This window comes from Dermochelys coriacea, chromosome 13, assembly GCF_009764565.3.
Source record: "Dermochelys coriacea isolate rDerCor1 chromosome 13, rDerCor1.pri.v4, whole genome shotgun sequence".
In the NCBI taxonomy this organism is placed as follows: domain Eukaryota; kingdom Metazoa; phylum Chordata; order Testudines; family Dermochelyidae; genus Dermochelys; species Dermochelys coriacea.
Genome location: NC_050080.1, coordinates 984,254 through 1,002,416, shown reverse-complemented (window position 1 = coordinate 1,002,416; position 18,163 = coordinate 984,254). Strand labels below are relative to the sequence as shown.

The 18,163-nt window shown below is 48.7% G+C and overlaps 1 protein-coding gene across 1 annotated transcript; it reads right to left on the bottom strand.

The window, feature by feature from the left end:
* Nucleotides 1-4,853: 4,853 nt before the first annotated feature.
* Nucleotides 4,854-18,014, bottom strand: LOC119842287. The gene is made up of 5 exons (XM_038370223.2): nucleotides 17,940-18,014; nucleotides 9,986-10,128; nucleotides 9,180-9,393; nucleotides 6,286-6,470; nucleotides 4,854-5,374 (listed from the first exon to the last, which is right to left on the bottom strand). Exons 1-5 carry the CDS (start codon nucleotides 17,956-17,958, stop codon nucleotides 5,318-5,320), a joined length of 618 nt encoding a protein of 205 aa, XP_038226151.1. The 5' UTR covers nucleotides 17,959-18,014; the 3' UTR covers nucleotides 4,854-5,317.
* Between the last annotated feature and the right edge of the window lie 149 nt (nucleotides 18,015-18,163).

The following is an 18,163-nucleotide window of genomic DNA, read 5'->3' as shown; positions in this document are numbered from 1 at the left end:
CCAGGCCTCCAAACTCACACTTAGGAACCTAAATAAGTGGCCTCATTATCAGAGGTGCTGAGCACCCACAGCTTCCATGGAAGTCTATTTAGGGGCCTAAACACAGAGGAAGGAGTCTGATCCCTGGCACTCAAATTCGAGCCTTTGGGCTGAATTAGCTAAAAGGACTCTACAGGATGGTCAATATGGAACATGGCAATACGTGGCTGAATAACAAAGGACCTGATCCAGCTGACTCCAATGGGAGCAGTAGCAGGCTCACAGAGATGCAGGGCATTTCTCCAAAGCACATGGACAGCATGGACACTTCCACCATTCAGGACTTCGCAATCCCCACCTTTGATTTTCTTCAGCCTCAGGAAAGTGACCTTCTTTCCCTGAGTATATGCTCTGGGCCAAGGGAGACATTTCAGCTCTTGCCTTTTGGGAGCTGAGGGCCTAGCAATATGGGCACAGCTGATCAATCAAGGAGGAATCAAGTGTTTTGCATAAAGCGCCCCACTGGGAAAAAAGCAGAATAGATATTGTTTGGCTTTTCCTCCAAATACCCCTTTGAGCTGACACATGGCACACAATGCTCCAAACCAAACAGACCCTTTCTCAGAGATCTGAGCAAATGAGCAGAGGCTTTTCAGTGGTGGCTCAGGAGTGTCACTAAGGGCTGCGCTGTCATATGGGGATGCTTTCCAGGTCTGCAAAGTTAGTGTTTCACTGCTGAAATGCCAGCAGGACCCCAAGGTTTGGTTTGTGTTAACAAACCCAGCCAAGAAGAGAGCATGCTGGAAGCAGGTCTGTGTGTCCTGAGCAATCAGGAGCACCCAACAGCCCAAAAAAGGCTGTTCCTGATGGGCTTCCTGCCAAGTTTCACATTTGAGACGAGAAACAGAGTTCAGAGCAGAAACAGCCTTGGGGACCCATGTGAAGTACCATGGGTAGAGCCTCCCCTCTTCTCTCCCATCTATACCTGGGTTCCTCAACCTTAGACAACCCTGTTCCCCTCACCGACTCCTGCCTGCCAACCTACAACCAGCTCAGATTGTGACTACTTCCCTCCCACCCATTTACATGCCCACAGCTTCTGGGGACTGCTCTCCAAGAATCAGAGAGTCGGTAGGTGCAGCTCAGATGCGTCTTCCCAAACAAGGAATTGGGGAGAGCAGTTAGGGATGATGTTCTGTGCCAAAGGCAGCAGGAGCTGGAGCCAGGTGCCAGTGTGGATGAGGAGTCTGAGATGATGGAGCTCTGGCTGGCATGAGCATGGTGCACGGCCCCCATAAGACAGTGCAAATCACATAGTCCTTGGCATGCTGCAGTGTAAAGTTTGGGCGCCTGCATATTCTTATATTGATAATAAAAGCTTCCAGTTAAAACAGCCCAGAGCCTGCCAGCCTGAGCCCTAGGATGCCTGACCCTCAGTGCCTGTCACTCAGCATCTCGGGAACTCGCAGTGTCTGGCCAGTTCAGCTGGTCTGTAATTCTGTCTGCTGCTCCGAGGGAATCTATTCCCCTCGCTCTGTCTTTGCTGGGGTCAGTCCCATCCCTGTGCCAGTGGCTCTGACAATGGAGACGTGTTTCTGTTGGTCCCTGCGTCAGGTCACTGATGAGACAAATCAGCTAAAGTGTCAGGTATTTCTAAGCACCCACTGCCCTTGCCCCCTCCATGCCATCTCTCCCCTCCATGCCTTGCTCCCTTCTCTGCCTCTACTCACTTTCTGTTGGTGCACCCTGTAGTGTTGTCCAGAGGGTGAAGAGCCCCAGGAGAAGAAAGAGGCCCCTTGACTTCATGGTGCTGCCAAGAGCTGTGTCTGAGTGCCCTGAGCTGAGCCAGCCTGCAATTTAAAGTCGCATCCAGGTGGAGCTGGTTCAAGTGTGGGAGGAAGCAGCTCACAGGTGATCTATAAGGACCGCCCATATTTTAGCCTAATTCCACATTCTAAGGAGCCAGTTCCAGGTATCTGTCCCTGCCCACACAGAATAAGGATATGAACAGGTCTTCGTCATGTTTAGAAATTGTCTTGGAAGACAAAAGCAAAGAAACCTAAGGAGGAAAGCGGAGGGACTGAGATCCACCAATGCCCAGGGTCACTGGTGACCACAGAAAACGGGTCATGTAGGATATACTCCCTTGAGCCCAGCAGAGAGTCCTTGCCCCAGGCTTCAGAGGAAGGCAGTAGCTTCCCAAGTTCTTTACCAAGGCCACCTGTGGGGGACTTCTTCTGGAGCCCCAAGAATCATGCTGATTTGCACTGGGCTATGCACAGATTAGGAGACTGATCCCATTTGTTTACTGACAAGCCATGGGCACATGTACGACTTCCCATTTCCCTGGAGGCCCAATCAGTTGGATTCTATCAGCGCCTCCCTGGGCTGAGAATTGGAAACAGCAAAAGCCCTCTGTGCATTTTTAATGCAAATATCATTTCTTTTTCATCCCCAATGACAGGAATTTCCATGTTTCAGAGTAGCAGCCGTGTTAGTCTGTATTCGCAAAAAGAAAAGGAGGACTTGTGGCACCTTAGAGACTAACAAATTTATTTGAGCATAAGCTTTCATGAGCTACAGCTCACTTCACCCTTCCTCACCCAAGTCCCTAAGAGGTGCTGAAATGCTATAAAATGTTCTCCTCCCCACCCCTTGGAGCAGAGGTGAGCAAACTACAGCCCAAGGGCTGGATCTGGCCATCAGGGCTTTCAATCCAACCTGCGGGATCAGTAGCCCTGCGGCGCAGTGGGGCTAAGGCAGGCTCCCTGTCTGCCCTGGCCCTGTGCCACTCCCACAAGTGGCCGGCACCACGTCCCTGCAGCCCCTTGGGAGGCGGGGCAGAGGGCTCCATATGCTGTCCTCGCCTGCAGGCACCGCCCACCGCAGCTCCCATTGGTCAGGAATGGGGAACTTGGCCAATGGGAGCTTCAGGGGTGGTACCCACAGGCAAGGGCAGCACACGGCAGAGCCGCCTGCCCCACCCCATCCCCAAGAGCCACTGCGGGACATGCTGACCACTTCCGGGAGCAGTGCGGGGCCAAGGCAGGCAGGGATCCTGCCTTAGCCCCGCTGCGTGCCACTGCCACCCTGGAGCCGGTCAAGGTAAGCGGCGCCGGTCCAGAGCCCACACCCCAAACCCCTCCTGTACCCCTTACCCCAACCCCCTGCCCTGATCCCCCTAACCCCCTGCCTTGAGTCCCCTGCTGGACCCCAATCCCCTGCCCTAAGCCCCCTCGTGCACTCCGTCCCCTTTCCTGCACCCCCTAATTCCCTGCCCTGAGCCCCTCCTGCACCCACACCCCCTCCTGCACCCCAACCCCTTGCCCTGAGCCCCTTCCTGCACACCACCCCCACTCCCACATCCCGCACTCTCTCCCACACCCAAACCCCCTGCCCCAGCCCTACATTCATGGCCTTGCATACAATTTCCCCACGCAAATGTGGTCCTCGGGCCAAAAAGTTTGCCCACCCCTACGTTGGAGCCTTCTCTTCTCCAGACTGTACCGACGTAGGATCTCTAGCTTGTGATCAGAACTAAGGCTATCCATAAATGTGATCAGTTCAGCAGCTCTTCTCTGCCCCTTCTCCTGAATTTGTGATTCTGTAGGGTGATGATGTGCCCAGAACTGGATGCAGGAGTCCAGGAAGGGCCTGTCCCTGGCCTTGGCCAGGGCTTTATAACATGTCTTGTCTGCTTTACAGTACTCCTTCTGGTGCAGAATACAATCCTCTTGGTCTTTCAGGCTGCAGCTGAACAAACAGCAACCACTTCTTGGCAATGCTAACATAACCCCATGAGTCCCTTTCATTATCCACAAAGTCTTCCTTTGGTCCAAGTGGATGACTTTCGATTTATTCCTGCTATGCCCACCAATCCTTGCCTAGCCTCTCCTGTAACAGGTTTAAATCTTCTGGATAGTGTCTGTGACCGTTCTGCTCTACGAGCTGGTGCCATTTACAGGGTCCTTTTGTTTCAATGACATCCATTTAACTATGCTTCTGCTATGCCCAGCTTACATGCCTGTCTTCTACTCCCAGACTGACTTGTGCAGGTTATGTGGCACATTTGCTAATGCCTAAATCTACGGGCCAAATCTTGAATCCCTGAAGCAAAGCTCCAACATGGAAGGACATTCAGTAACCAATATTATCCACATTCACCTCATCAGGAGCTTCTTTGCCCTCTTCAACAGGAGATTAGATCACTCTGGCATGTACCAAATTGGTTTCTGCTAATAATTCCTGTCTCTGCAACCTCTTCCCTCCACCCGCCCTTGCTTATGGTCTCCAGAGTTTTACTGACAACTGAATTTAGATTCACTGACCTGTAGTTTCCTGGTTTATATTCTTTCCCTTTTTTAAATTGAGAGGCAAGACCTGCCCACATGTTTAGGTATTGTGCACAGTACACTCTACCAGGAACAGGCTTCCTACTACAAACGTGTCTAACAGGAACAGGCTTCCTACTACAAACGTGTCTAACAGATGGTCTGAAGACACTTGGATGTCAATGGGTGCACCATCAAACCTAGACAGACAGGGCCATTCATAGCGACTCCGCCTAGCCTTCCATGGTGTACCCAGACAACCATGCAGGACCCCTAGTTCTAGGTGTGTTTTTTCCACTCCCTGGGACCATTCGGGGGCCGAGGGGAGAGGTGACACTTCGGAGCATCCACAAACTTGACCTAACAGCGCAAAGAAAGTGGCATTAAAATACTAGGAAAGAAAAGTCCTGAGAGAATCCAGAGGCAAGCCAGCTTAGAGTAACTCCCAAAGCGGAGTCCCTCCTCAGCTGCTGTCCCCCTGCAGTGGGAGAACGCAGTAACCAGCACTCAGACATACACACACCTTGTCTCGCCAGTTCTGGTATGCAGTTGTATTTTGAAACAATATACAGAACTCTGAGAAAAACAACAGAAGTCCACGTCCCACAGAGAGCAGATGGCACCTCTCTTTCTCCAATCTCACCAGCTTCTTCTCTGTTGATTATGTTCACTCCCTGCCTCAAAGCAGCTGCGGAGAGTGGAGTGAGAGTCTTGTGTCTGGATATAAACGTTCTGCACTTCCCCCAAGACCTGAGCTTGGAGTTGGGACATTCAAGGCAGACACCGTGTTTTCCAAAAGGAAATACTAAAAGCAGACTTGCAGTTATGGGCAAAGTTAGCTGACTTCAAATCATTCAAAGCAACTGGAGTCATTTAAGCTCTGACCCTACTTACAGTGCTAAAGGTTCAAGCTGCAATTGCAGCTGCTCCTAGTTCCTGCAAGCAAGTTCCAAGTCCTCTGTCAAAGAAGCAAATCTCTGTCTTTCCATTGTCTTCTCACTTCTTCCTTAAAAGCTTTCTCCTACTTTTTTCCTTCTCTTTCCTTTCAGAATGATGACAATCACCTAGAGAGAATCATTAAAGCAGGGAGGTTATTAGCTCCTGAAATTACAACTTCAGCCTTAAAGGCCACACTTTCAGCTGGCCTCCGCTCACCATCAGATTATGTGCATATAAATGAGCATTTGCACAGGTAGATCCTGAGGCTGAAGCCTAATTCTCCCATTTGCAAAGGCAAGTCCCTTTTGCATTTATGTTGTTGTTCCATATTCAAGCAGCTATTCACATAGTTTTGCATTTACAATATTTTAAAAGCCAATTTTGGAAAACAGGGCCCTCTATCTGAGACTCGCCTCTGTCCATCCTTACCCAGAGTACTCCAGGCTGGATGATGCTTTGCTCAGTGTGCTGTTGGAACCCACTGGGTTTTGGAGTCTGGATTAATGAGGGCAAAAATTTCATTGCTGAGTGGAAGCCAAGATTATTCCACAGCACCCTGGACTCCCTCCCCACTTGTTCTCTCTCCTCTAGGCTTGTCCTCCGTCTGATCCCCCCTTTGGCTGTAGTGTAACACAAAGGGACAGACACATACTCACACAGAGGAAAGCAAACTGTATCCAGGATAGTCACCTGGATCTCCCACCCCTCTCCAGGAGGCACCATCTCTGGAGAGACATGGCAGAGGGTTGGCTGAGCAGGTTCGCTCTGAAGTTGCTCTCGGTCTGCAACTTGATTCCAAGTGCAGCATGTTTATAATTTTCTCAAATCCCATCAGTAAGCAGCTCCTCTTGTATCCTCCTCTTGTCCCAACCAACTAGAGACTCATTCCCAGTGGGGCTTCATGTCATTTGGCTGGGACTCCCTTTCAGAGGGGGTGAGATGAGAGCTCTCCCTCACAAATTGCAGCTTTGAACTCCCATCTTCACTCCCAGGCCAGTTGACTCTGTAAAACCCTCCTGGCTACACAGAGACTCACCAGAGTGAAGGCAAGGCTGAGCAGCCCTTTCCCCAAGTTGACAGCCAACAGCCCCAGGACAGTAGCAAGGACAGGAACTGGTTTCCCCCAGCAGCAGGTGGAATTAGGGCTCACGCTGCTCCCTTGCTCTGAATCCAGCAGCATAGTCTCCCTGGGTAATGTGGCTGACTGGAGAGTCGAGCACTCTGAGAAGACAAAAAGCCAGGTACAGGCAGTGCTAGCCCTAGGGCTGAGGTCAGACCAAACGAAAGTGACCTCCCCCAGCCCCTACTACTGATAGCTAGACTTCATGCTGGGGGAGAAAGGGGTTCAAAAAGCTGGGATCTATATGAGGCTTCCACATTCAAGTTACAAACTGCCACAATTAGTATCTGCAACCCCACCTCTGACTACTGCGAGGGGATCTGGTGGGTTGTTATTCATGAGTAAATTACAAAATAAATATACTGTCGCCAAATTTACCCTCCTTTTCCTTGGGTGTGATTTCAGGCTGACGGGCTATCTCTAAGCTGTACCAGTTAGTGGGTCAGACCATGGCTTCCGTTACTGGGACATTAACTGATTTAAATGGAGTTACTCTGCATTTACACAAGTTTCAGAGTAGCAGCCGTGTTAGTCTGTATCCGCAAAAAGAAAAGGAGGACTTGTGGCACCTTAGAGACTAAATTTGTTAGTCTCTAAGGTGCCACAAGTCCTCCTTTTCTATTTACACAAGTATGACTCAGGTCAGACTCTGGCCCAGAGCATTTGAGGGCAGACAAGTAGAGAAAACCTCCCTACTCAATTAACTGGCCAACAGGAAGGTGGGTGAGAGAATGGGGGATGAAGCATGTCAGGAGGTCCTAATGATCAGCCTGCACAGGACACAAATGCACCAGGCACACAAGGAGGAGATGAGATACCAAGCCCAGAAATGGCTGAAGTTTGAAAGCTGCAGCTTGGCCTGGCAATACTTTTTATTCCCCCAAACCCCGAGGAACAAGGTATGCAGGGGGAATTGGTTGGAACTGGACATTATTTCTATACCTCTGAACCGCTATGTGGCTCTTCACATGAAACCTAGAAAGACAAGAGTCCTCCCTGCCTCAAAGTGCTTCCAGTCAGACTCAGCGAGAGGGAGCAATTCAGGGTGGCAGGCTGCTGAGGAAATCTATGTGGGAAGGCTCCTTGCAAGAAGCAGGTTTTAAGTACAGGTTTACTCCACTCTTCCCAGCTGTGGCTCAATTCTGATGCCAGCACTGAGTGATCCACCTTCTTCTATTGCATTTCCAGTATTCCACACCTTGCAGCTTCATGGCTTTCATCCCAGATAGTCAGTTGTTTATCCTGCATTGTTGTTATTAATCGTTGTTAGACTGAAAACACCATTGAGTTTATTGCTCCATCTATGTGGCTGATGCCCTGGGAGGTGAGAACTGCAGCAAATAACAGCTCACTCTGGACACACCCAGCTATTGATCTGAAATATCAAACTACCCCAGCAATGCCACATAGTGATCAGATTTCAATGTACTGAGACTTCACAGCCTGAAGCCACACTACTGAGGCATGGTGTTAGATCTCAGAGCTAAGTATGATCAGGCCAGGTCAATGCTTAGATGAGAGACCTCCAAGAGAAACCCAGGTGCTGCAGGCAGTGGCCCTGGTGACACTCTTCCTTTGAGGCAGTTCAGAACCCATGCTCCACCCTTAGAGGTCCCTGGATCCTTTTCTCAAGAGCAAGGGTGTTTGCCTTGGTTTCTTGGCCAGATTCCAATGCAGGAAATCACAGTCTGGCTCCCTAAATCCCTGCCTGGATTTTCAGATTAATCAAATATTTGTTGTGCACTGGTGAATAGAAAGTTGTACAGATTTCTAACCCAGACATGGCTGCATATAGCTCCTGGGGGAAGTGACATCTGTCTAAGTTCCTATATGGGCCTAAACTGTCCGTCAAGCACATTGTATGACAAATGTTATCGGTATTCAGGGACTGGTGGTAATAATTAGGCAATCATTTCCATAACCTGGAACCCAAATCCAATTCCTCCTGCCTGCCCCAGGGCACTTTCACAAGTTAGCAATGCAGCAAACAAAGACACTGGGCCAAATTCAGCCCTGAGCAGATGTGACTCACTGATTTCAATGACGTGGCACACACTTACACCAGGGCTGCATTTGGCCGCTCGGTGGACAGTCCCACAAAGGAGTCCAAAGGCCCTTCTCTGGGAGGGCACTGTCCTGCAGCGCTAGGAGCCAGTCACAGCATTCTTGTGTTTGACGACAACTCACCGTCTCTAGCCTGCATCCTTTTTCCACTTTTGTACATGTTAATAGTTTTGAACCTTTGTAAAATGCTTTTGTTAGTGTCAGTAACATTATTGTAACATTATTGTAACATTACAGTAACATAGTGTCCATTATTTTAACAAACATTTCTTTATTGAAATGCGCACAGAGAAGTGAATCCAGCAGCACTTTGTTTTCAAAAACATAGGGCAAGATCATACCCTGGTCCTGTGTGGCTATGCAGGAGAGCAAGGTCTCACACCCTGTGGGTGACCTTCTTGGGTCCAGGTGCAGGGGCAGAGCAGAGGCAGCACTCTCCCCCTGGGAGCAAGTGGGCAGAGTCATGGCTGGCCTGGCCAGGCATGAGCAGGGAAGTAAGCTGCATGCTCAAAAGATGTCACAGCTCACTTCCCGCACCTAGGTGCAAGAGCAGAAGAGGAATGGTGACTCTCCAAATCACAGGTCCTTCCTGGGCAGGCACAACTCTATACTGCCCCCTACTCAGGGCTGAGCTTAAAGGCTCAGTCCAGCCCATGGGAACTACAATGAACTGAACAACCTACTTCTGTACCCCTGTGATGTTTGGCTGTGATTCCAGCCCTATTAATATTGTGCTGCCAACTCACCTGATATCTGCAGGATAATGTCTGCATGCTGATTGAAATGCCCAACTCTGGCCCACAGGGAACAGCGGTACGCACCAGAGTCCTCCGGCTGGACCTCAGGAATGACCAGCGATTGCTGCACATCCATCAGGAACTCCCTCTGGGTCCCTGAATACACATGCGTGCTGTTCTCATGTCTCCGAATCAACCCCATTTCAAGACTCTCATTGACTACCTGCAGTGCCCCAACAGAAGCCCCATTAGCATGTCAGACGTTGAACAGAGATAAGCAATGGACTATGTTGCCAGAGATCTTAGGTCCAAACATGCTGATTTCCATTTCTGTGCAAACATTTGCATGCACAGCTGACTGTGATCATAAAAGTGGGTGACCCCCCATTTGCTTGTATAAATTAGATAGTGGGTCATCCAGCTAGCAGAGCTGCATGTGCAAATGAATGTTTCTTTCATATGAAACAGGTGCAGCCCAATTGAGACAATGTGCTAAAATGCACCCCCAAACCTGAAAGCTAGACATGAAGATGAGACCTTTAATGTCACTAAAGGGAGAGCCCACAGCAGCTACATGGAGGAGCTACCACCTCCTCCAAGAGTCAGGAGGAATAAGACAGAAAGAAGCACTGCCACAGTCCCTCTCTGGGTCTATTCCCCTATCTGCCCAACATTCACGGCTTGTGAAATAATGTAGGGAGGACAAGATCCCAGGGAGACATGCGCTAGGTTTGGTGGCCATGAGAAGCTTATAATTAAATTTGTTGTGGCTCAGAATGGTTATGACTTTCCAGGACGGTTAATAATATGGTTACCTTGTACCAGCCAATGGCCCAGTAGTTGTGCATCCCTCCAGCAACAGTGGGACACGGTAGGATTGCTGTTTCCCCACACTGGACTTTTATGGACCCAGCTGCCACAGCTGTTCTTTGCAAGAGAAGCCATAGGCAACAAAGAGCTAGAAATGAAAGGAGAGAATCAGGGTTATGAGCAGCCTGCTTCCCCAGACTTACATCCAGGAAAGGCCACCAATAAATCCGCTTCAGAATTCCTTATAGCAACAGGAGCTGTTTCCACCAGGGCTGGAACCCAGGTCACTTTGGGAGGATTTCTCGTCAGTTCTGTGCCTGCCCACTCACACGCCTCTTGCACCTACTGGCACTTACAGGTTCCAGCACACCTTCTCCATCTCTACGTGGCGCATGCCTCGTCCCCAAGTCCTCTGAGCTGTCAGCGGAGTTACTGAAAGGTGACTGTTGTTTCTCTGAGTTGCTATGAATTTATTTGAAAGAGACTTCTGACATTTAAAGCACCTTGGCAACAGCAGAATGAGACCGAGATCACTCAGTCGCCTTCAAAATGTGTTTTTAAATTTTACAACTATTATAAAAATCACTGTTTGCCTTTGTTTTACATACTGACCAACATGTTCAGACCTGGCTGCCTAAAGGTAGGCCCCTACATCCAAATTTAGCCACTTAAATTAATTCTCAGGGTATGTCTACACTACCAAATTAGGTCAATTTTATAGAAGTCGATTTTTAGAAATTGATTTTATACAGTCGATTGTGTATGTCCCCACTAAGCGCATTAAGTCAGTGGAGTGTGTCCTCAATACCGTGGTTAGCATCGACTTATGGAGCGGTGCACTGTGAGTAGCTATCCCACAGTTTCTGCAGTCTCCGCTGCCCATTGGAATTCTGGGTTAAGCTCCCAATGCCTGATGGGGCAAAAACATTGTCACAGGTGGTTTTGGGTACATGTCGTCAGTCGCTCCTCCCTCCGTGAAAGCAACAGCAGAGAATTGTTTTGCGCCTTTTTTCCTGGGTTACCCGGGCAGACGCCATACCAGGGCAAGCATGGAGCCCACTCAGCTCACCGCTGCTGTTGTGAGCATTGTAAACACCTCATGCATTATCCTGGAGTATGTGCAGAACCGGGCTAAGAGACACCAGCACAAAGGTGATTGTGATGAGGACATGGACACAGATGTTCCTGAAAGCACAGGCTGTGGCAATTGGGACATCATGACGGCTGGTTGATACAGTGGAACGCCGATTCTGGGCCTGGCAAACAAGCACAGACTGGTTGGACCACATACTGTTGCAGGTATGGGATGATTCACAGTGGCTGAGAAACTTTTGCATGCGTAAGGCCACTTTCCTTGAACTTTGTGAGTTGCTTTCCCCTGTCCTGAAGTGCAGGAATACCAAGATGAGAGCTGCCCTGACAGTTGAGAAGCGAGTAGCGATAGCCCTGTGGGGAAGCTTGCAACATCTGATTGCTACCAGTCAGTCAGGAATCAATTTGGAGTGGGCAAGTCTACTGTGGGGACTGCTGTGATCCAAGTACCCAATGCAATCACTGATGTTCTGCTATCAAGGGTAGTGACTCTGGGAAATGGGCAGGTCATACTGGATGGCTTTGCTGCAATGGGGTTCCCTAACTGTGATGGGGTGATAGACGGAACGCACATCCCTATCTTGGCACCGGACCACCTTGCCAACCAGTACGTAAACCGCAAGGGGTAATTCTCAATGGTGATGCAAGCACTGGTGGATCACAAGGGACATTTTACTGAATCAACGTGGGATGGCCGGGAAAGGTGCATGATGCTCGCATCTTTAGGAACTCTGGGCTGTTCGAGCTGTGGCAAGAAGGGACTTACTTCCCAGTCCAGAAAATTACCGTTGGGGATGTTGAAATGCCAATAGTTATCCTTGGGGACCCAGCCTACCCCTTGCTCCCATGGCTCATGAAGCCATATACAGGCAGCCTGGACAGTAGTAAGGAGCAGTTCAACTATAGGCTGAGCAAGTGCAGAATGGTGGTAGAATGTGCCTTTGGCCGTTTAAAAGCGTGCTGGCGCTGTTTGCTGACTAGGTCAGACCTCAGCGCATCCAACTTTCCCATTGTTATTGCCGCTTGCTGTGTGCTCCATAATATCTGTGAGAGTAAGGGGGAGACGTTTATGGTGGGGTGGGAGATTGAGGCAAATCACCTGGCTGCCGATTTTGAGCAGCCAGGCACCACAGCAATTAGAAGAGCACAGCTAGGCGCACTGCGCATCAGTGAGGCTTTGAAAACCAGTTTCATGACTGGCCAGGCTACAGTGTGACAGTTGAGTGTGTTTCTCCTTGCTGCAAACCCAGCCCCTTTGTTGATTTTAATTCCCTGTAAACCAGCCACCCTCCCCACTTCGATCACAGCTGGCAAAGGAAATAAAGTAACTATTGTTTTGAAACCATGCATTCTTTCTTTATTAATTAAAAAAAAGGTGAGATAACAGACAAGGCAGCCCGAGTGGGGTGGGGTGCGGAGGAGGGAAGGACAAGGCCACATTGCTTATTGTAGCCACACTACAATTCAAAACTGTTTGAATGACAGCCTTCTGTTACTTGGGCCATCCTCCGGAGTGGAGTGGCTGTATGCCCGGAGCCTCCCCCCCACCCCCACGTTCTTGGGCATCTGGGTGAGGAGGATATGGAACTTGGGGAGGAGGGCAGGCGATTATACAATGGACGCAACGGGGATCTGTGCTCTTGTTGGCTTTCCTGCAGCTCCAACAGACGCTTCATCATGTCCGTTTGCTCCCCCATTAGCCTCAGCATTGCCTACTCTCTCTGCTTTTCACGCTCACTTAATGCTTTCCTGGCCTCTGCCACTGAATGCCTCCATGCATTAAGCTATGCCCTATCAGTGCAAGAGGACTGCATGAGCTCGGAAAATATGTCATCGCGAGTACATTTTTTTCACCTTCTAATCTGCGATAACCTCAGGGATGGAGATGATAGGGGGAGCATAGAAACATATGCACCTGGGGAGAGATAAAAAGGGAGAGTAAAATTAAAGATGATACATTTCTGAGAACAAAAGGGAGACCCTTTCACAGTGAATCAAGCAATTCACAGCTGACAGCACATGTGCTTTAGGTACAAGGTCGCATTTTGCCTTTTATATTGAGCGCCTGCCAGTATGGTGACACATCACACATGGCTGGGCAACAGAATTCGGTTTCCAGGCAGCCATGGTAAGCCTTTTGGTACGTGGGGTTGGCTTCTTACGCTTTCATAATATGTGGGAATGGTTTCAAACTGCAGCGCCATCCTTTCCCATAGCAAGCAATGCCGGTTGGGTTTCACATTTAAAAGGAGGGGCTGCGATTTTCAGGTGGACGTGCAGCACACACCTCCCCGCAGTCCACTGCATGGCTATTCTCTGGGATGATCCCTTCACCCCTCCCCCTGCCGCATGGCTATTCTCCGGGATGATCCCTTTTAGCCCAGCGCAAACAATCCAGCATGAATGGGGTCCTTTTACTGTTCCCTTACAAAAATTCCCCTATTTTAACCAGGTGACCATGAATGGTATCACTTTCTTGAGGCTAACACAGAAAGATAAAGACCAAATGTTGCTTGAATGCAACCAAAACCCAGGACCATTCGCTGCCATGCTTTGTGCTGCAATGATTCCAGTCTACTTGCTACTGATTTGGCATGGTAAAGTGTCCTACTGTGAAGGACGAAATAAGGCAGCCCTCCCCAGAAACCTTCTGCAAAGGCTTTCAGAGTACCTCCAGAACAGCCTCATGGAGGTGTCCCTGGAGGATTCCCGCTCCATCCCCAGACACATTAACAGACTTTTCCAGTAGCTGTAATGGCCGCAAATGCATCTCAATTCTTCAGGGCAAATCAAACATTAAACACTATTGCTTTTAAACCCTGTACTGTAGTTACAAATGTGCACTCACCAGAGCTGCCTTCTCCGGCTTCAGGGTTGGGGATCCCGCCTTGGGAGGGTATTGCCTCCAAGGTGATGAAAAGGTCCTGGCTACCGGGGAGAATGGATTCACTGCTTGCTGCTGTGCATTCTCCTCCTCCTCCTCTTCCTCCTCCACAAAATCCTCCTTCCTGTTGCGTGAGACTTCCCCCTTGCAGGTGTCCATGGATAGTGGTTGGATAGTGGTAGGGTCCCCCCCTAGAATGCCATGCAGCTGATATAGAAGCAGCATCTATGGGGCTCTGACCTGGAGCAACCATTTGCCTCCTTTATCTTTTGGTAGGCTTGCCTCCTTGACTTTTACATGGCACTTCTGTGTGTCCCTGTTATAGCCTCGCTCCACCATGCCCTGTGCAATTTTGGTATATATATTAGCATTTCTTCATTTTGATTGGAGTTCGGCCTGCACAGATTCTTCTCCCCATACAGCAATCAGATCCAGTGTCTCCCGTTCGCTCCATGCTGGAGCTCGTTTGCGATTCTGTGGGGACTGCATGGTCACCTGTGCTGCTGAGCTTGCCATGCTGACCGAACAGGAAATGAAATTCAAAATTTCCCAGGGCTTTATCTGTGTACCTGGCTAGTGCACCAGAGTTGAAAGTGCTGTCCAAAGCGGTCACACTGGAGCACTCTGGGATAGCTCCCAGATAATTGCATCTGCACTACCTCAAATTTGACCAAGCAAGGTTGATTTTAGCGCTACTCCCCTCACCAGGGAGGAGTATAGAAGCCAATTTTAAGAGCCCTTTAGGTTGATGAAACGGGGTTGGTTGTGTAGACACATTCATTTTAAAATTAACCTAACGCGGCTAAATTCAACCTAACCCCATACTGTAGACCAGGGCTCAGAGGAACTGAGCACCAGCCATTCCCATCGGCTTCAAAACAAGTTGTGGGTGATCAGTGCCTCTGAAAATCAGGCCAATTTTATTTAAGCCCCTAATTTAGTTTTTGTTTTGTTTTCTTCCTTTTCTTACCTGTATCAAAATACGTATTAAAATGCTCTCAGCATGGCCAGTGACCCATGGACACTTACTCATCTCTAGGTGGGCTAAGAGTTTTGGTCTCTTGACTCAGTCTAGTCTTCTATGTGGCAGCCAGGAACAGTTGACATGTACTTACTTAGGGCTGGTCTACACTTAAAAGTTTTGCTGGCTAACAGAATGTTGGGAATCATGAAGAAAGGGCAAGATAATGAGAGAGAAAATATCATATTGCCTCTATATAAATCCATGGTACACCCACATCTTGAATACTGTGTGCAGATGTGGTTGCCCCATCTCAAGAAAGACATATTGGAATTGAAAAAGCTTCAGAAAAGGAGCAACAAAAATTATTACGGGTATGGAACAGCTTCCATATGAGGAGAGATTAATAAGACTGGGACTTTTCAGCTTGGAAAAGAGACAACTAAGGGGGGATATGATGGAGGTCTATAAAATCATGACTGGTGTGGAGAAAGTAAATAAGGAAGTGTTATTTACTCCTTCTCATAACACAAGAACTAGGGGTCACCAAACGAAATGAATAGGCAGCAGGTTTAAAACAAACAAAAGGAAGTATATCTTCACACAACACACAGTCAACCTGTGGAACTTGTTGCCAGAGGATGTTGTGAAGGCCAAGACTATAACAGGGTTCAAAAAAGAACTAGATAAGTTCATGGAGGATAGGTCCATCAATGGCTATTAGCCAGGATGGGCAGGAACGGTGTCCCTAGCCTCTGTTTTCCAGGAGCTGGGAATGGGGGACAAGGGATGGATCACTTGGTGATTACCTGTTCATTCCCTCTGGGACACCTGGCATTGGCCACTGTCAGAAGACAAGATACTGGGCTAGATGGACCCTTGGTCTGACCCAGTAGGGCCATTCTTATGACATACCTATGTCAGTTAGAAGTGTGAAAAAAATCACACCTCTAACTGACATTGCTATGCTAGCAACAGGTCCAAACACAATTATACTGGCAAAAAAGTCATTTTGCTGATATAGCTTATTTTGTTCAGGGACTAAATACAAACTCTACTGGCAATATACTGGCTTATATCTTTTGCCAATATAAGATGCATGTCCACTAGGAGGGTTTGCTGATATAGCTAAACTGGTATAGCTATACTACAAACACTGTCTAGTGTAGACAAGGCCTTAGTAAAAAAATAAACAAAAAGTTCAAAACTAGTAGGAAAGAGAGCCGTTGCATCCTCGCAAGCCAGAGGTATGGAATTCTACACTGTCCTTCAGATGTTCTGCTTCAATTAATCTGTTTGAGGCACACTACAGGATCATAATACAGGAGTCTCAGATGCCGGGGAGAATGAACAAGAAAACAATCACTTCTCTGACGGTGCTTGGAGGCACTTCATAGAAGCAAGTATCTTCAATGGCCCCCATTGCTGTAGTCTCTGAGCACGTCTCAATCATTACATGATTTATCCTCACAACATCCCTGAGGTAGGCAGTACCATTATTCTCATTTCACAGAGACTATCTGACATGCACAAGGTCACACAGGAAGTCTGTAGCAGAGCAAGGAACTGTGTCTTGAGTCTTGTCTACAAAGAGACTTAGAGTACGTCTACACTTTGAGCTAGAGGTGTAAATTCCCAGCTCAAGGAGTCAGACGTACACTAGCTCAGAGCGAGCTAGTGTATGACAAATAAAGCATAGCCACAGCAGAACAAGCAGGGAATGGGGTTAGCTACTCAGAGTATGCACCTAGTGTCTCAGGAGGATCACATTCAGGGCAGCTAACCCTTCCTGCTGCTCATGTCGTGCAGCTATGCTCTATTTTTAGTGCGCGAGCTTGATCAGAACTAGCGTGGGTATGTCTCCTTGAGCTGAGAATCATCCCTCCAGCTCAAAATGTAGATGTACCCAGAGTGAATGGCAGGCCCACTCCTGGAGTCAGCACTAACAGCACGTTAACTTGCCACGCACTAACTGGCCACATAGACCCTGCTATCATGCGCTAAGAGCTCTGTAGGGTAGGGTTTTTGTTACCATAGAGCCTTGAACACATCACAACCACTAATGTATTTAGTCTCAACCCCTCTGGAAGTAGGAAAGTATTATCCTCATTTTCCAGGTGGGAATATTGAGTCTCAGAGAGATTAAGCAACTTGTCCAAGATCTCAGAGTGAGTCTGTTGTAGAGCCAGGAACAGAACCTAAATCTTCTTAACCACAAAATCATCTTGCATCCTTCTTTAGGAGACATCTGGGGCAGTGGATATCTCCGCATGTATCTGGCATATTATTGGCACTGCCAGGATGCAAATAAAACAATAATAAGAGAGGAGGTTATTAGAGGAGAGGCTCTGATTGAATTTGGATTTAAGAATAAATTCCACTCCCAAGTTACAGCCAGACAAGTAATAACATTCCCCCTGGAATGTACAAATAAGCCACACAACTCACGATCCCGTAGGGCAGCGGTTCTCAAACTGTGGGTCAGGACCCCAAAGTGGGTTGTGGCAACCCCATTTTAATGGGGTCACTGGGGCTGCTTTAGACTTGCTGGAGCCTGGGGCCAAAGCCCAAGCCCAACTGCTCGGGGCCAAAGCTGAAGCCCAACAGCTTCAGCCCTGGGCAGCGGGGCTCAGATTATAGGCCCCCCGCCTGGGGCTTCAGCCCTTGGGTTTCGGCTTTTCCCCTCCTCTCCCCCTCCCCCGCCTGGCGTTCAGTCTTTGCCACCACCACACCCTCCCCCCACCCCACGCCCTGGGCAGCAGGGTTCAGGTGAGCTCAGTCCCCACTCCTGGAGTCATGTAGTAATTTTTGTTGTCAGAAAGGGGTCGGTGGTGCAATGAAGTTTTAGAAACCCTGCCCTAGGGAATTCCACTTAACATTGGCCTGATCTGCTTCACTGTCAAGCCCTCATCTTGCTGGAACACACAGCCTGTTGCGGGGTACACTCCCCACCCTCCTTGCATGGAATACAGCCAACAAGAGAAATACAAAGGTGATGAATAAACGCCTAATGAAGACTCACCCAAATGCAGTATCTGCATGGTCTGGGCAGCTTGTAGTCGCAGGAGTACTTGTGCCCTCTAAGCTTCCTGTTCTAGTAAATGGAAACAAGTGGGCTTGGCTTTTCAGAAAATGAAAGCTGGCTCTTCATCAAATCCTGCTACACAATATGACGTACTAGCTGGAACCCTAAATGCCACACAGCCTGAGCATGGGGACAGAGGAATAAGACACAACTTCATCAGA

Bases quoted from the DNA above. Each gene is read 5' to 3' on its own strand.
- LOC119842287 (XM_038370223.2), bottom strand. The intron at 6,471-9,179 runs GTGAGTTGGCAG...TTGTCTTCTCAG, and splicing joins CATTATCCTGCAGATATCAG to AGTGCTCGACTCTCCAGTCA. The intron at 5,375-6,285 runs GTGAGTCTCTGT...GATTCTCTCTAG, and splicing joins TCAGCCTTGCCTTCACTCTG to GTGATTGTCATCATTCTGAA.